At 39.2% G+C, this 18,632-nt stretch overlaps 3 protein-coding genes across 3 annotated transcripts; all 3 read left to right on the forward strand.

The window, feature by feature from the left end:
* The first annotated feature begins 3,036 nt into the window (after positions 1-3,036).
* Positions 3,037-4,503, forward strand: LOC118790370 (zinc finger protein 227-like). Its single transcript, XM_036547278.1, has one exon. It carries the CDS (start codon positions 3,109-3,111, stop codon positions 4,501-4,503), a length of 1,395 nt encoding a protein of 464 aa, XP_036403171.1. The 5' UTR covers positions 3,037-3,108.
* Positions 4,504-9,301: 4,798 nt separating this feature from the next.
* LOC118790371 lies at positions 9,302-12,579 on the forward strand. Its single transcript, XM_036547279.1, has 6 exons — positions 9,302-9,594; positions 10,116-10,377; positions 10,506-10,600; positions 11,833-11,944; positions 12,294-12,470; positions 12,551-12,579. Exons 1-6 carry the CDS (start codon positions 9,397-9,399, stop codon positions 12,577-12,579), a joined length of 873 nt encoding a protein of 290 aa, XP_036403172.1. The 5' UTR covers positions 9,302-9,396.
* A 63-nt stretch (positions 12,580-12,642) lies between these two features.
* Positions 12,643-14,291, forward strand: LOC118789725 (oocyte zinc finger protein XlCOF6-like). The gene has a single exon (XM_036546291.1). It carries the CDS (start codon positions 12,647-12,649, stop codon positions 13,874-13,876), a length of 1,230 nt encoding a protein of 409 aa, XP_036402184.1. The 5' UTR covers positions 12,643-12,646; the 3' UTR covers positions 13,877-14,291.
* Positions 14,292-18,632: the final 4,341 nt, after the last annotated feature.

Genomic DNA, 18,632 nt, shown 5'->3' on the forward strand with positions numbered 1-18,632 from the left:
TCTGCCTCATCGCATTTGGAGCTGGCTCAGAATGAGAATGAGGTGCTGAAGAGGAAAGTACTGCTGATGGAGAGTGAGCTGAAAATGGCGCAGGGACACGGAGACGGAAGAGTGCTGGAGAGCTCGGCAAATAAGCCCTGCCGCTCTGTGGGAGTTCAGGTTGGCGCCGAATTCACCAGAACAGCAAGCGGTAGGTAGCAACAGCACAGTATTTGGGACCTAAGCATTGCAGAGCCTTTTTCAGGCAGCAGTGTGGCATAGTGGTTAGGGGCACCACTTGTAACTGAAAGGTTTCAGGTTCAGTTCCCCGCTGGGACACTGCTGTTGTATCCTTGGGCAAGGTACTTAACCTGCAATTGCCAGTAAATATCCAGCTGTATAGACGTATTAAGTTGTAAATTGCTCTGAATAAGAATGTTTGCTAAATGACAATAATATAACAAAATTTCCTACTTCCAAAAATGCTGTGGGTCCCTCCAAATAATTCAGTTATAACAGCATGACCTGTCCCACATCCCACGCTTCTAGGGAAAATGTTTGAAGCAAAAGTCTATGGCTGTTTTTTTTTATGTACAAGAGTGCGAAATTACCATCGTAGCTACTATATTTACATTAAATAATAAATATGTTAAATAATGAGTATGCTTCCAGTTGATGAAAAATGGTAAATCAATGTAAAGTTTGTATTGTCACTTTCAGAGGAGGGACATCCCACTACTGCCGGCCTGTGCAGTGATGCTGAGCTCACAGCTGTGGAAGAGGAGGACATAGTACTGCAATCTGCTGTCACGAGTGACAAGGTCAGTTGATGTAACTGGTCACCCAAGGACTGGGGCATTTCCTGCTTTAATTGAAATTAAGGCAATTTCCTATTGACATATAAAATGATGTGGTGAGTTTTTGAGTTTTCATTGTCACTTCTAATGAACACTTAAAATACTCTGGCATTTCTGTAATCGTTGTTGAGGTTAATTCCAATACTGGAGTTTATTAGTCACGTGTATTACATCACATCCCAGTAGACTATCTTTGCCTTTATAACATTCTGGTGTTCTCATCTTTACTTCATTACAGTGCGCCGATATGGAGGAGGAGATGCTTGAATCCCTTACAGAGGAGGTGAGAACTGAAGATATCCTGAGCCGTGACCCACAGGAAGGAATGAAGATCAGTGCAGAGCGTAAGTGCAGATGTTTCAATCATTGCGGTTAATATTACTGCTCAGGTATTGCTGTAAATACATACCTTAACAATAAATGGTAAAGTGTCTTCCACACTTACTCATACCCCTGACTAAACAGGAACAAAAATATGCAATTAAAGAAAAAATGTATGTATGAGGTATGTTCTTCTGGTTTAAAACTTTTCTCATCATGGGTGGGATCATGGTCAGGCTGAAAGGGGGAAGCTCAACTTGAAGAAAAGGCACAAATGAAGCAACTTGACTTTGCCAATTGCATCTGAGTGACAACTGGAAGCATGACTGTTGATCAGATGAAATGAAAATTGCTCAGTATGGACACACATCAGGCTTGTGTTCAGGATAAAAAATGAATATTATGTTTTGAAAGAAACCATGCCCATGATGGGGATTCATTGTTGGCTTATGAATGTGGGTCCTGAAGCCCTTGTTAAGATAGCAGGAGTTATGAACTCCAACACATACCAGGAAATTTTGGCCAAAAATGTCTGCCAGGAAGGTCAATCTCCACACTTTAGTCCAATCAAACACTTGAGGTTCAAGCTCAGGAACGCAGTTCACAAATGAAAGCCGAAGTATCTGCAAAACCCAGAGCAATTCTTCCAAGAGCAGTGGACAAAAATCTGTCTCCAGATGTGACAGAGCCTGAAGGAATCACCTTGACAGTGTAGTCCATGTCAGAGGGGGTTTACTAAATGCCACCTACAGGAGTCTGAATAAGTGTCACCTTCATGTTTTATGGAATAAAATATAATTGTGATCAATATGATTTTGATCTGTGTAGAGGTATTGATATTAATGTGTAAAATTTCGAACACTGTTGAAAATATATTGAATATGTACATGTTTTGTTTTATAGCATGTTTTGTACTTTCTTAGTCAGGAGTATGAATAAATATGGAGGGAATTACATATTAGTACAGAGACGAGTAAAAGATGACAAATAATGCTGGGGTATCATGCGTTAATGAGCTTTGGCCATTTTGGCACTGTATGAAGGTATGTTGTCTTCTTTTGTTTCTGTTTTATCATGCTACTTTGTTTCAAAGAGATGAAAATAGTTGAATATTAGAAATTTGAATCTCACAAATTAAGGACTGGGTTTGTGAGAATTTATCATCAGATCTGACATATCATTCAGTGGCATACATTTTCTAATGTCAGTGAATTCATACAATAGATATATAAAGAAACTTCTACTTCTTGCTTGCAGTTTTACATTAAAAAGCACTGGTAATTGTAGTTTTTGGCCAGAGACAGTCACCTTGGCCATTTGCATGTCCTTGCTTCCAAATCCTCCTGTGTTTAACTTGCTTTGTCTTCTTTACAAGACTTAACGAAGACTGTGTATCTCTTTCAACAAGTCATTTTTTGTGTTTAGGTTTTTAACTTTCTGTGTCTTTCCAATACACAGAAAAACTGTTTTTATTTGATAGATCATTTGACAGATCAAAAACTGTAAAAAACATACATATCGAATTTTAGTGAAATTTGCTCTCATAGAACACACCAAAGGTCTTGCTTTACTTATTTCAGCACCTTCTCTCACCTGTATGTAACGGGTATTTTTCACGTTTCCAGATAAAGAAATGACTGGATTGAAAAGCATACGTCTCAGTATTAGTTTGTGTAGTTACAAGAGGTAGTCATATGTCTTTGTTGTAGGGAACTTAATTTGTTTTATTGTTCAATATTCGTTTTTTATTATTGTTTTCCCAGTAGATGCAGTAGAGTCCAGTGCTGATGCTGGAGATAGGCTTTCTAATGAGCTGCAACACTGCGAGGAGGAACGAGGCCTGCATCTCACACCTGCAGGAGAGGAGCAGAATCCACAGCCCACTCCAGCAGAAGCAAACTCAGACATCAAAGCTGAAAATGAACATACCCTGAGAGGTACAAGACTCAAAATGGAGAAGAACGCCAAGGTCCACTGGAAAACAGTCAATGGAGAAAAACCATTCAAATGCACTCATTGTGGGAAGGCGTTTATTAGGGAACGTAATTTTAAAGCTCACCAGCTAGTCCATACAGAAAAGAAACCATTTAGTTGCTCTCAGTGTGGGAAAAGCTTCAGAAGCAAGCATAATTTTGACGTCCACCAGGTAACAGTACACAAGAGAGAGAGACGATTCAGTTGCACACATTGTGGCAAGAAGTTTGGTGCACAAAGTCATCTTAAAGTACACCAAGTTTTTTATACAGGAGGGAAACCATTTATTTGCATGTTGTGTGGGAAGGATTTCACAGTGAAATGTGGTCTTAAACTACACCGGCAAACAGTACATAGGGGAGAGAAGCTGTTCCGTTGTTCACACTGTGAGAAACTGTTTAGCACATCGAGTGACCTTAAAGCACACCAAGTTGTTCACACAGGAGATAAGCCATATATTTGCTCAGAGTGTGGAAAGGGTTTCACTGCAAAACGTAGTCTTAATGTTCACCAACTAACGGTACACAAAAGAGAAAGACCATATAGCTGCGACAAGTGTGGAAAGAGTTGCGGTACCAAAAGTGGATTGAAGGCACATCAAAGACTTCACACAGGAGAGAAACCATATGAGTGTCTTGAATGTGGGAAAAGTTTCCGCTTCAAAGGTTCATGGAAAATACATCAGGTAGTTCATACACAAGAGAAAGCATTTTGTTGTGATATATGTGGGAAGAGTTTCAGTATTTCCTCCAATCTTCATAGACACCAGCAAACACACACTGGAGAAAAAGCATTTAATTGTTTAGTATGCGGGAAGAATTTTACTCAAGCTAGTCATCTTAAAGTGCACCAGCGAATTCACACAGGGGAAAAAAGATTCACTTGTGAAACATGTGGGAAGAGTTTCTATCAGAAGAGTGGACTGAAATCACACCAGCATACTCATTCAGGAGAGAAGCCGTACAAGTGTGATACATGTGGACAAAGTTACAGTTCTGCAAGTTATTTCAACAGACATAAACAAATCCACACAGGAGAGAAACCATACAGTTGTAGTGACTGTGGGAGGACTTTCACGCGGGACACTGCTCTTTATTTGCACCTGCGAACTCACACAGGAGAGAAACCCTACACCTGTGATAAATGTGGTATGAGTTTCAGTGTTGCGCAGAATCTTAGACGACACCAGTTAATACACACGGGAGAGAAACCATTCAGCTGCACTACGTGTGGAAAGTGTTTCAGACAAGCTAATAATCTCAAAGCTCATCAGCAAACCCATACAGGAGAAAAAAACCACACCTGTGATAAATGTGGCAAGAGTTTCGCTTATCCAAGAAATCTCAAAGAACACAAGTGTGTTTATGGTTGAAACTTTGCTGCACATACAAAGGGACAAGATCTGCTGGCCCAGATTACTTTAAAATTCCTAAAAATATCTTAAAAATAACTAAAACTTTCAGAAAGACAGTTCAATAGCATGTGTTGTACTAATCATAAATGTTCCATCTTCGTGTAATCATTCCAAATATGTATTTTTGATTTTTGCGCAAAAGGTGGAATATGCATCAGTAGCAATGTTTTAAATCTGTCGTTGTCATGGTTACTGGCTGTTTGATCTTGGTAGTATGATAAATTCTTGAAAGTTCTTTTCAATACTAAGTGGTCAAAACCATTTCTCTTTTTCCAGAAAGGTCCATTTCTCTATCTGATTCAGAAATGTGATAAATCTTTCACAAAAATAATTATTTTCCAAGACCTGCTATTGCTACATATTGGGCACACTGCTTTAACATTTATTGCACCATATATTATGGACTATTTTATGTGCAAACTGCATTGGCCAGTGTCATAAATGTATTAATGTGGATATCTGCTCCATATTCAATATTAATCTTTGTTGCTCATGATTTGACCAAGTTTAAAGCTTTACATTATTTAGTGTCAGAGTACAAGAGGCAAGCACATATTTCTGTTGTATCTTAGAACAAAACACTTCATCTGAATAGTCCCAGTGGAATCTCCGCTTTACAGGTGGATTTTCTAAAAAAAAAGGGTCATACAAGGAACAATCAACACAAGTTGTAATCACTGTATAGCAGAAAATATTCCATATTGGATGTATTGCATTGAAAACATTTATTACTAGCAGGCAAGAGACCACTGCAATACCATCTTTCATCCATAAATTAACTGGGTGAACACTAGCGTAACAAAGCAATGAAATTGATCAAAATGGCATTTCATGGGAGGAGATAATGGATTAGTACTGAAGTCATTAATGCACATGAAAGGCATTTCTTTGTCATCAGAATGGAATAGCAACAAGCTTTGCGTATTATGATGTCACATTCAAAAGTACTGGACCATAGGAGGATTATGGCAGAAGCTGCTGGAGATTTATTTATATTTTTGTTTACAAATGACAGGCCACAATCCTCTTGTTGTTTGTGGAAGAATATTATCTTTTAATGAAATGATGCAGGTATTTATATTTTTCTCACTTGTTAACTATATTACTTTGTACGTAACTATTGATTGTCAACATTGTTGGCACTGATGAAAAACCAGTATCTGCAATTAAAAGTCACTCTATATATCTGTTCCATTCTAATGCTACTGAAAAATCTAAAAAAAAAGAGGTCTCTTGAATGTGAAAAACAGTGTGATGCATATCATATTGAATAAATGAAGGTGCAAAACATACGTTTTTTCAACAAAAGTGTGATTTTTTTGTATGTTTGCGCTTTTGTTTTGTTTGTTATGTATTACCTAGGAGAGCCATATCCAGCTTTGTGTTAGATCATGTAATTGATCTGCAGCTGAATCATTGTCCAGGTGCAATAAATAATTTCACTGTAAAAACCAAAGTTTATTGCCACATCAGGGCCATACACAGACTTTCTGAAGGGCAGGGGCTCAAATTTAATCAAACTGTTAAACGGGAATGGCTTAGCTATGGTCTGTCTGGTAGGAAAGGGCACTTGTGACCAGGGCAGGGGCTCAAGCCCCCGCAAACTCACCCCCGCCACCCCACCCATGCACATTGTCTTTCCCATAACACTGCGCTGCTACCACCATTTATTTTTGAATGCAACAGAATTTATAGAGGAGCAACTTTTACAACACAGTACATTCATGGTAAACCGGAGTGTCACAAACTGCTCCATTTTGTTGTTCCATAGAGGCAATGAGGGCTAGGTAAATATGGGATTAAGTCAAATATCCATACAGTGTACATGTTCCTAGATTTAAATATACTTACACATGCAGTATGGCATTTCAAGTAGTCCAAATTGTGACATGCACTGTGGAAGAGTTTGGGAGTGATTGGACAGGGAGAACAAGAAGACCAAATCACAGTCTTCAGATGTTAATATACAGGGTAGTGAGACAGTACACTCCATGGATAATATAAATAAATCCTTTTCAGCTCCTCCTCACAATCCCACTGGAAGAAAACAACAAGCCATAAAAAGAAAGGCAGTACAACAAACAACAATCTTTGTTGTCTTTTCAGACTTAAAAAATATCCATACCTCTTTCTTGTTCTCGTCTTCGCGCCAGTTTCAACGTTGTTGTGAATCTGGATTTTGTGTCATGGTGGCATTTTTAATGAATGTTTTAAATGCATATTATTATAAATTGTATCATCATAAAATGCTGCTGTAGGAAAATACAAACTGATGAAGCTAGAGTAACAGGATTTCGCTACTGTCAAAAAAGTGATTGTGTAATTTGCTATTATCAGATGTTTATCAATATGCAGTAAATAGTATTTTGTATTTTAAATGTAAAAGTTGAAATTTACAAATACCTGATAGCTGGATTCTTTGAAACAAATTTTTGTGGGTACATATGACATCCCTTTTGTTTACCAAAAAATATGTAATATTTACCGTCCGCTCAAAACTATTAAGCACATTGCTTTGTTTATTCAAGGCTTATTCCTGGGGCTTGAGCAGCTATTAAATATACTAAACACTATGACCATTGTTTTGTTGATTTCCTGTTTTTAAGATTCACATTAATATCTAGTCATGTTTTTAATGTTGAAGTTAATCTTTAAACCCCTGCCATAATCATGTATAATTCCCACTTAATGGTTAGCAAATCACATAATTGCTCGCCCTACCCTCCTTTTGTCTCCAGTGGGCCTTAATGGACTGTTGCATGTAATCTAATCTTGTTTTGGCATTATGAGGCTTTTAATTTGAATAGCGCCAAGTTCAAATTCTATACTGATATGAATTCATTAATTCTGTTACCTTTAATGCATTCAGAACCTCTTTCTTCAATCGCTTTATAATCTCAAAAAATGATGATGATCATGGTGATGATAACAAAACCTGGTAATAAATATAGCAATCTAAAACTGAAAGGATAAGGGTGGATTGGAAAGTAATAACATGACTCACAGAGAAATTCATATATTAGAGTGGATAGGCCTCGTTTTCCGCATTTTTATTGGTCTTGTCCAGCAACCACAATCCTGTAATGTAAACACAATTTAGGAAATTATATTGATAATGGAGGGAATATTTAACATGTATTAACATGATGATGTGTATTGATGGTATGACATCAAAAAGGTTGAGTGGTGATATTTAAGTTAGACATATTATGGAAAATTAAAATAATGTTTTAGCATTACAACTGGCAATTAACAACAATCACAACAGTGATGGCAATATATTAAATGATGAATGGAGTGTCGTCATAAATACAGTATCATATTCCTATATAAATTAATTCTTTGTCATGTCTTTGTTTATTTGACATAATCATCATTACAAAGAAAGAGGCCCACTTCTTGACTATTGAATTCTGATAACAGATACAAGGAACAATACATTAATCATTAATCACAATTACAGTATTAGTTTGCATCATTTGGAATTTCAATCTTAAGGCAATTTTAGAATACCAGTCACTGGGAAATAGTATGCCAGTAATTGTTTTTGTTGTGAATTGGAAAAAAACAGATTACCAGTGGGGGAAATCCTGAGATTAGAGACACTTCACTCAGAGAAACATAATGACATAATATAAAATGAACAGTATTAAATGTATTAAAATATTATTACTCAAAACATAACCTAGAAGCGCACAAGACACTTACCCCCTTTTCCTTCTCTGAGCACAGTTGTGCCACAGTACCACCATCAATTTATTATTGATTCAGCACAAGTAATATGATGTAACATAGCATTTAATGCACAATATTATTAAATTGATCATATCACGATGTATTTTCATGCGTATTTTCATTTTCATGTGTACCTCGGGCAATTTGAAACAGATACGACAGCACATTGTGCTGTTGCTGATTAGACAACAGGGAAAGATTAACAGAATGAACGTGGTGCTTGGCCCCCTAAAAAGTACAAAAATGTAGCAGAATATAGTGGAGTTCTTAGACTCTACAATTCTTCAAATGGAATCGTTAGGCCTATTTACAGTTTTAGATCTCGAATAACTGTGACCACTGACGTGTTGAAAGAATACTCTGGTGCACAGTATCTCAGGGGAAAACGCATGTTCGTTATGATTAAAGTGATAGGAGTTAAGTAACGTGAATCAAAAACGAGGACATGAATTTAGAGGTATTCAAAGTCACTGTTGAAAATGTAAACGACTTCGGTGAATGGTTGTGAAATCTATATTTGGCACTAGCCTACTTTTAAACACACTGATGATCTGTCAGACAACAGTTTTTTGTTCTAAAACGGTGACAGTAGGCGGTTAGTACTGCAAAGTTAGCATGGAGGATTGCCATAATGAAGCATGGTAAGTAAAACATCCATTCCACGAAACTCCATTTCCAAGTATGTGGATTATGGGGTTGGGGACGTTTAGAGTAGCGAGCCACAGATGGGGTCGTTTTCAGTGGAATTAAATGAGTGTTTGCGTTTGTTATTAGCCTCAGAGAACGAATTAGTTTTCATTATGACGGTATCCAGCAGTGACCATAAGCAATGGTTGGATACATAACTAGCCTGTTTTAAGGTTGTTGTTAAAATGATACATGATGTATGTGCAGTGTGATGTAGATGTAAGTAGGTAGCTGCCTTGATTCAGTGGCAGTTCAACTTCAGCGGCACTTTCTGTTTTGAAGTGAATATTTCCTGTGTGGAACGGAAGTAGTAAAATCGTGTGCATCAATTTACGTTTCACTCCGCAGATGCACAAGGAAATGTCATACTGACACAGTTTGGGCTTTATTGGAGTGATTGCGGTTGGTGGTTTTGAAAGTCGTCGCGACATGTTGAATGATGTTACGTTTCTTACCGAGTTAGCTTCCATTATGGACGTACTGACTAAAGCAGCCGTGGTAGAATTTATGAAACTTTCTGAGGAGCGCTCCTCCCGTGCTGGTCAGCTGTGCTTGGACATGCCGTGGAAAAGTCAGAGTGACAGCGAGACACCGAAGAAGACGCCGGAGGAGAGCGAGTTAAGGACGGTGAGTTGAACGGTGAACGGTGAGCATCTTCGAGACAACCGTGCTCACCATCTACTGCTTCGTCACACAGGGTGGAACTGCAAGACTCTATGATGTGCTATGGCGGTGAGCTGGTGTGCCACTGTGCCAGTGGTGTCTAATCTCGGAGGTTATTCGGAAGTGAGGTGTTCAGCATAGGGAGCGAAAAGGGCATACAAATGGATAAAAAGAGCCGAATCGCATTTTTCTAATGATCCAAGTGTCTGAATTCAAGCTAATGTTTTTATCTTAGCAAAAACTCTTATGAGGTCTTATAGAGATCTGCTCTGTCGTGTTACAGGTACACTGTCTTGATAGCTTCTGCCTGATGCACCTCCTGTGTTTTTTTGTTGTAATACTTCCACTGCAGCTAATGCCAGGTGAATGCATGCAGTCTTTGCTTAAGCGTAGTAGACCGCAGTCAGTGTTTTAAGCCACATGATCAGTTGCTAATAGCGATTCAATTATTAAATGTTCTCAGAGCCCTCATCATTACTTTTCAGGCACAGTTAACCTCTGTCATGGAGATTTTGGTTAAAGAGGCGCTGGACAAAATTGGTAAACTTGTGGATCACGGTTGTGCCGTGCTGCGTTTGGAAATGTCCCGCAGTCACAGTGAGAATGAGGAGTTGAAGAAGAAACTACTGCTAATGGAAAATGAGCTAAAGATGCGAGGACACGGAGGGGCAATAACTCTGGAGAGCTCAGCAGCCGGGACCAGGCGCACTGTGGGGGTTCAGGCAGAATTCATGAAAGCTGAAAGTGGTAAGAAAGAAGTGATATGTTATTTTGGTATGCGGATGTTGCCGCTTTTATCACTTAATTCCATTCTGCTTTTGAAAGCGCTACAGGTTAGGTGCTTCTGAACTTATGGTCCTTCCTCTCTGTTTTAGTGGAACATCCTCTCAGCACCCTGATTAGTGATGGAGAGGTCACACATGTGGAAGGGGAGGACACACCACCTCAGTCTGCCTTCAGAAATGACAAGGTCAGTTCATGTAGCTGTTTAACAGATGGGGGCTGGAGGCAAATCCCATCAGGTGAAATTGTAATAAAAATTCTATTTTGATGTCTAATTATGTGGTGAATTCCAGTAGATGTCAACGAGTGAAATGGAAGTGAATTTCAAGCTGTCGAACTTGTTTTGGCATTGAAAGTAATGTACTTTTTCTCTCAGAAAGGTCAATATCCTTGTTTGTTACCTCACACAGGTTTGAGTTTTTAGTTGTCATAAGCCTTTTTTAAACTGAATATGTGCACATTGAGTTTGATTTCTGTGTACATTAAGATATAATCCAATAATATTTTGTTACACTGAGGTTATTATGATTCATTGTTAGTCATTTATTTATTTTTTAATTATCTTAATTCATTTTGCAGTCATAATAAGTCCAAGGTAGACAGTTGTTTATCATGATATTTCTTTGGGTATTTCTCACCCAATTTGGAATTCCCAGTTGTACGTTAGACTCTCTCACTGGGATACTCAGGGTGTAATAAGCCTAGTCCTCTGATACACTAGCATGCCACCCGGTGTGACCAGGGGACCCTGGCCATCCTACTCACTCTATTCCCAGTGGAACCAATCCCACAAAGCATCTGAAATATAAAATTTCTCCCAATATCAAAAACTGTATGAGAAACTTTTCTACTTTAAAGGGTGCGGGATGCTTAAGAGTAGTGAGATGAGAAAACCCTGCCAATAAATATACCGCTACTTGGATGGAAGATGCCAGCTTGTTATTGTTATTGTTGGCTGAACCCAACTATAGGGCTCAGGCTGGGCTTGGAGGGAGTGCTAAGATTTTATGCTTTTCCACTTTATGCAATCATATTTTGGAATAGCCATTTGTAAACTGGGCTTATCTCACCGGACCAACCTCTCCACTCATGCAAAAGATGACTGCAGTGAGGGAACTCCTCCCTGTACTCGCACAGCCAATAGCTGGCTTTTTGCACCACAAGTGGCACAGCACATTGCAGTGTATTGGGTACACATTGGAGGATAGATGGAGCTCCAATCACATCATCCATACAACTTGCAGGTACCTGACAAATGGTAGAGTGTCTGAGAGCATTGAGACCAGGAAGTCCTGGTTGGCCTACCCACCCCTTTCCCCAGCAGAACGAAGCCAATTTGTCACACTGCTGTCCTGGGCATTGCTGGCAAATGAAGGAATGTTTACTTTTGTGAACAATCTTTTCATGACTCCGTTGCAGCGCACAGATGTGCAGGTGGACATGTCTGAATCCCTTTTCACGAAGGGTGCAAGAACTGAGGAAGACGTCTCAAGCTGTAACCTACAGGAAGGAATGAAGATCAGTGGGAAGAGTGAGTTCAGATGTTAAAACACAGTCAGCAATATTGAGTTCTTTGATAGCTCAAAGAATCAAAAAAACACAATTCTGTTTTCACTGAAGTTTGGCAGTGAAAAAGTCTTGAGAAATCGAGTTTGAAAATGGACTGAATTTTGTCCACTTTAAATTCAGACTGTTGGAGGTGCATTGTCAGATCTTTGTTTTTAATTGGATGTTGCATGTGTTAAATCTATGACAGATGGTCACAGCTTCATATACTGCAGTACTGATTGCCAACAGCTAGAAAAATTTCCCTCACAAGCAGACAATGAGAGCTGACCATCGTCTGTGATGGACATGTTTGTTGTTACTTTCCCCGGCAGATGCAGTAGGGTCCAGGGCAGATGCTGGAGAAGACCGTCTCAGTGATCAGCAACAGAGTGAGGAAGAACGAGATCCACAGCACACACCTGCAGAAAGCCAACAGCAGCAGGACCCACCGCCCACACGGGAAAAAACAAACTCGGACATTACAGCTGAGAATGGGTTTACCCATAGTGGTAAGACTAACAGTTTGGTGAAGAAAAGAAAGACTCACCAAAATGCTGGAAACAGAGGGAAAGTGTTCAACTGCCCTCAGTGTGGGAAAGGCTTCAAATCCAAACGTAATCTTAATGTGCATCAGCTGGCTGTACACAAAGGAGAGAAAAGATTCAGCTGCACACACTGTGGCAGGATGTTTGGTACGCAAAGTCATCTTAAAGCACATCAGATTTTTTACACAGAAGAGAAACCACTTAGTTGCACATTATGTGGAAAGGATTTCTTGGTAAAATGTAGTTTTAAGATACACCAAAAAACAGTGCATGGGGTAGATAAATTGTACCATTGCACAAATTGTAAGAAGGCGTTTAGCACGCTAAGTAAACTTGAAGCACACCAACTTGTTCACACAGGAGGTAAACTGTTCAGTTGTACACAGTGTGGAAAGTGTTTCACAGCAAAACGGAGTCTCAGTGTTCACCAGCTAACAGTGCACTGTGGAGAGAAACCATACACTTGCGATGTGTGTGGGAAGAGTTTCGGTCAAAGAAGTGGCCTTAAAATACACCAGAGACTTCACACAGGAGAAAAACCATACAAATGTTTTGAGTGTGGAAAGACGTTTGGTTTCAGAAGTTCCTATAAAAAGCACTTGGTAGTTCACACAAGGGAGAAAGCATTTTGCTGTGATATATGTGGCAAGTGTTTCAATGTTTTAAGCAATCTTCATAGACATCAGCAAACACACACTGGAGAAAGAGCATTTCATTGTTTACTGTGTGGGAAAAGTTACACTCAAGCTAGTCATTTAAAAGTGCACCAGCAGATTCATTCAGGAAAATTCACTTGTGAGACATGTGGGAAGAGATTCAGTCAGATGAGGGTCCTTAAAGCACATCAAGTTGTTCACACAGGAGTTACACCATATAGCTGCACACAGTGTGGCAAAGGTTTCACAGGGAAACATGGTCTTAATGCTCACTACCTAACAGTGCACAAAGATGAGAGACCATACAGCTGTGATGTGTGTGGACGAAGTTTCAGTTCTGCATATTATTTTAGTAGACATAAACAGATTCACACAGGTGAAAAACCATACAGTTGCGGTGAGTGTGGGAAGACTTTCAGTTGGGAAAACAGTCTTAATTCACACCAGCGAACTCACACAGGAGAGAAACCATACACCTGTGATAAATGTGGCAAGAGTTTCAGTGTTGCACAGAATCTGAGGCGTCACCAGTTAATACACACGGGAGAGAAACCATTCAGCTGCACTACATGTGGAAAGAGTTTCAGACAAGCTAATAATCTCAAAGCTCATCAGCAAACCCACACAGGAGAAAAAAGACACACCTGTGTTAAATGTAGGAAGAGTTTCGCTTATCCAAGAAATCTCAAAGAACACAAGTGTGTTTATGGTTGACGGAAGTTTTTTATGGATGGATTTAAGTATGGAAAGAAATTCACAGGTGCTTGTTGATTTGAGTGACAGTTTGATATCAGAACAGAACCAGTGCAGCACACATTGATGACAGACACATTTGCCTCTGTAAAGATCCACATGTGTATGTTGTATGCAAAGAATGGGAGCTGGACTCACCAGTTGCAGGAAACATGTTTGGTTGCTTCTTCACTTGTCAATTCTTATAGACTTGTCTGCACATGGGGCATTTTTCTTGTACAACCTGAGGACAAGAGATATTGTGGATTATTTTAGACTAAATCATGTAAATAATATACTCAACACACTTTCCACTCTGTGTTTGGTACAAGCCTGCCTCCCAGATGCCATACAGTCATGTGCTTTAGTGTAAAAATTAATAGCTACTTTCATGTCATTGTGACAACAGGAAGTTGGTTGATATGTTCACAAGGGTTGGTCTCTCAGCTTAAGTTCTCAGAAAGGTATTTCAAGCTGTAAAACACTCTCTTGCTGCTCTTGTACTCCTAACAGCCATTTGTGACTTTATAGGTACCACTGTGAAGACCAGTGGAAAATACTTACAGCACATTTGCTGGTAATTGTTCTACCGCGCCAGGCAGTCATGTTGAGCTATGATCCAGGAAGGAACAATGTTGGTGGACCTGAAAACAACACACTTTACCTGGAGTTTCCCAGTGAAATTCTAGCTTTAAAATCAGTAATGTCTAAGTTAAGTTTGCCATACTTAATTTTCATCTTGCTTATAAATATTACCTTACACACTAATTGTGAAAAGAAAAGTAATAGGATTGAGTATCAATATTATAAATGATCCAAATCCAATACATTAGCGGAAAACTACATGCTAACAAATGAAATCATGGTTACAAGGCAACAGTCCAGATGGGTTTGACAAGCCAATGGAACAGAAGAAAAGCTTTTAGTGAGGAGATAATGTCCATAATGTCCATAAGTGTCCATGTCAGAGGGTGGTGTTTGTAAACAAAAACAATGTGAATAATCTTTGTATGTTGTCATATAAAACAATAGTGGAGTATATGACACTGTCTACTGTGATAATTTTTTTTTTTTTGAAAAAGGCCACAGTCCTTTAATAAATAATAAACATGGAATGTGTCAAAAATTTGTATGTGTTTATGACTGAACGAAAATTTTGCTGTGTACATTTTTAGAGGAGATTAGTTAGCCTGCCTTACGTTAGACTTCCCATAAGGGAAATTGTTTTGATAATGGCAGAGGTCAGTGATTTCATTTATACTCAGTGTTTTATCCTTAAGGCTTAACTGAATTATCTGAGTATTAATGGCCAGCTTCTTTTTCCCTTAAATCTTAAAGCATTTTTTTCCACTCTGTTTTAAAAGGTCTCTTATTTTCCTCTACTGTGGATTATTTATAATATATGACAGTCCACAGAGAGTAGCACATTACGGAACAATTACAGATAAATAGTAAAGTCTAATAGTAAATAAACAGTAAAGTCTAATGACCATTACAAATTTAAGGCAATTTTAGAAAGCAAGACACTGAAACAATTGTACAAATCAAGTTTTTCCAATCATTGTTCTCCTCATGGATTGGTAAAACAAGGGACTGCAGGCACCTCCTTCATCTGCGAGAACACCAAGATCCCAAGAGAGCCAGCACAGCCTACGCACATCTAGAAGCCATGCCTGATGTGATCTCCAACTGTAAGAGAGAACAGAGTGTAACATTCTTCACATGCATGGAAAACACATCAACCTGTTTTACTGAGTGGGGCTTATAAGTGAAAGCAGCTGGAAATATTCTGATCACAGTGTTGTGATCCATGATACGCAGCTTGCACACAGCTGCTGTTCACGACTGTCCAAGAATGTACGAAATGTGAGAAGCAAGATTGAAATCACTCAAAGGTTTCTGACATGCCAAAAAAAGAATGCAGATGTGGCCATACTGGACAAGGCTTATGATCCTGGGAACTGCTTTTCAAACTGGAAACACTTTGGGATTTTTGGGTGGGGGTTGCATGGCTGTGTTTAAATTCTGTTTACTCAGGGCTGTGTATTGTATTTCACATGCATCTAGACACTATGAACATTAATGGGCCAAATATGAGCTCAGTCAAACTGAGAAAAGTAAAATCCGGTATATTGATCATGATAGACACATCAGGGTGTGGCCAAGGACCCAGAGTCACAATAAGCAGCTTGAGGCCAATGTACGATCAGTACATGAATGCTGGGAAAAGTAATTGGTACCCATACTGCGTGTGCGACCTTTGACAATGAGAATTATTTAAGAACATATGTGGAATTTGAGCAAGAAGTGCAAAATTAAAAAATGCAAAGATCAAAAAGAAGGGATAGAAGCGAACCCACAGATCAATAAGTGTCCATGAGGTGGCAGCACTGGGCCTCCGCAGTATATTGGAATTTATTTGGTGTCTTAACACCTCTTGCAACTGACATTGAAATTTTTCAAAAGGGTGCTTCTCCAAAATGAATCTTCCCCTGAAGTAAACTCATGCCATTTTGACTTTCAGTTTTTCAGAGTTCATGTTCAGTTTGAATTAATTTCATAGCGTAACCATTCTTGATCTTACAGACACATAAGAGATGCCATATTTTGCTGGTGTGGTTTTGTTCCCAGTGGCATTGCTGGCTGGCTTGGTTTACAGAGGAAAAAAGAATACACGTTACTCCAGAAATGAAATTTGCTTAAAGTTAATTACCTAATTTATTTTCATCTGCCATATCTAGGATAATTGTATGCTAACATGGAACATGAATATCAAAAGTACAAAAGTCAGAAGTTGCAGTAACACTAGGATATTGAATGAATGCAATACTGTGTATCACGCAATACAGCAGAGATAAAACAGGACTAAAATGACTGCATTAAAATGGCTGGTACCAGCACATTTTGACCAGAAACTCTTACTTACTGCAGATAGGAAATTATTGAAAGTCTTCTGATTTGTGCTGAATTGTATTAATGCCATGTAATGCAATGTTGAACGTCCAATGAACTTGTTGCCACTAAGAAGCTCAACAAATTCTGTCATGATGCAGTCTGTTTGTTTCCTCTATTGTTCATCACTGATCGTTTTTAACAGAATATTTTTACACTTGTCAAAAAACACTGGACAGTACATTTTCCACAGGCAACTGAAATAAAACAGAAAACCAAAGAATAAATTGGGTAAAAACTGGAACCTCAGCAGCAATAAACTATGGCACCATTCAATAGAGGTGGGGAGCAAAGGTAATGCATGTATTCAGCAAGGGGATTCAAGACCCACACTGCCTCATTAATAGCAGGGTCTGACCACTAACACACACTAACATTGCACACTAACAATGAGGTGACAACAAGGGCAGTTTTAACACCAGAACTGTACATAGCCACAAGCTGCCCTCCATCTCAGCACCCAGCAGGCAGGTTTTTAATTTAGTCTTGTGGATTTAAATTGTGTCAGATTCCCAGGCAAAATTTGATAAGAGTGGAGCTCCTGAGTGGCTCAGTCAGCTAAAGCTCTTGTTTGGCATGCAGGCTGAGTCCTACAGCACTGGATCAACTCCAGCCATGTTATCAGGTGGACAATGACCAAGAGCCCAAAAAGGGTTTGGAACAAACTGGGTAGGGGGTGGCAGGGTTCTCTCATCTTATCACTGCAGTGTACTCTAAAGGCATGTGAGGCACGTTTAAGACCCAACGTTTTTGGGAACCCACCCATTTTCCAGTTGCTATGGGCCCTTATATGGTGCACTGTGGGATTTGCAGTGTGAAAAATAGCCATTGGCCTGTGTCCAAATGTACTGGAGGGTTGTACTCAGCTCGCTTTGTTGCTCCAGTGCAAACATAGAGGACGTGTGATGATTCAAGCCAAGTTTACAATATACTATTCCAGAAAAGGGACAAAACTGGTAGACTATTTCATAGCACAATTAGTATGTTCATAACTCAACACGCCCAGGGGATATGGCATATATGTCATATGCAACATTGGACTACGGGTGCTCATGCTCTGCCACAATGCCAAAGTGACCCCAGGGACACCATGCAAGCAACATACAGTTTTTGCATAGAATGGGGTATGTAGTCAGCACATCTGGATACAATCTCTTAAAGCCATCCTTGGTGGGCAGAGGTTCTGTTCCTATTGTGTCCTTCATGCTGTCCCCATCCAATGTCAATGGCGTGTCCTCACTTTCCTCACCCCGTGTCCTGTGCTGTTTGTGTGGCATTCCGGCTTATATGTGTCATGTTACGAGGGTATCCCTGCTATGTCCTTGCTGCTTACATACTAAGAATAGCATGTGTGCTGTATGTTATATATGTGTGTGTATGTGGACTATGACACTTCTGCATTCTGCTCGGGCTCAGCACACTACCTGCTTCCCTGGCGTCTCGCAGCTTGTAGGATATTAGTTATCATTAATGATAATAATTCAGATAAATTTCAGTTGAAGCTTGAAAAGCACGTGCCACTGACTACTGTACAACAAACTACTTTTCCTTCAGATTGGGCTGTCAGACACGCAAGAATGAAATAAAACTTAAGTAATAATCAACTTTAACGTGAACTGTAGTATGTCTTCTGTGCAATGCTTAAGTATTAGTTAATTTTCTGACAATGAAAAAAATTCTCTGAGAGTTTCGAAAGGGAACTTTGAGGCTCCATAGAAATCGTTTTCATTACATTCTCCTCCAGGTTCTACTTTCTGACGTATTGCATCAAAGTTGGCAGGGCAGT

The sequence above is a fragment of the Megalops cyprinoides genome, chromosome 15, assembly GCF_013368585.1.
Source record: "Megalops cyprinoides isolate fMegCyp1 chromosome 15, fMegCyp1.pri, whole genome shotgun sequence".
NCBI lineage: Eukaryota > Metazoa > Chordata > Actinopteri > Elopiformes > Megalopidae > Megalops > Megalops cyprinoides.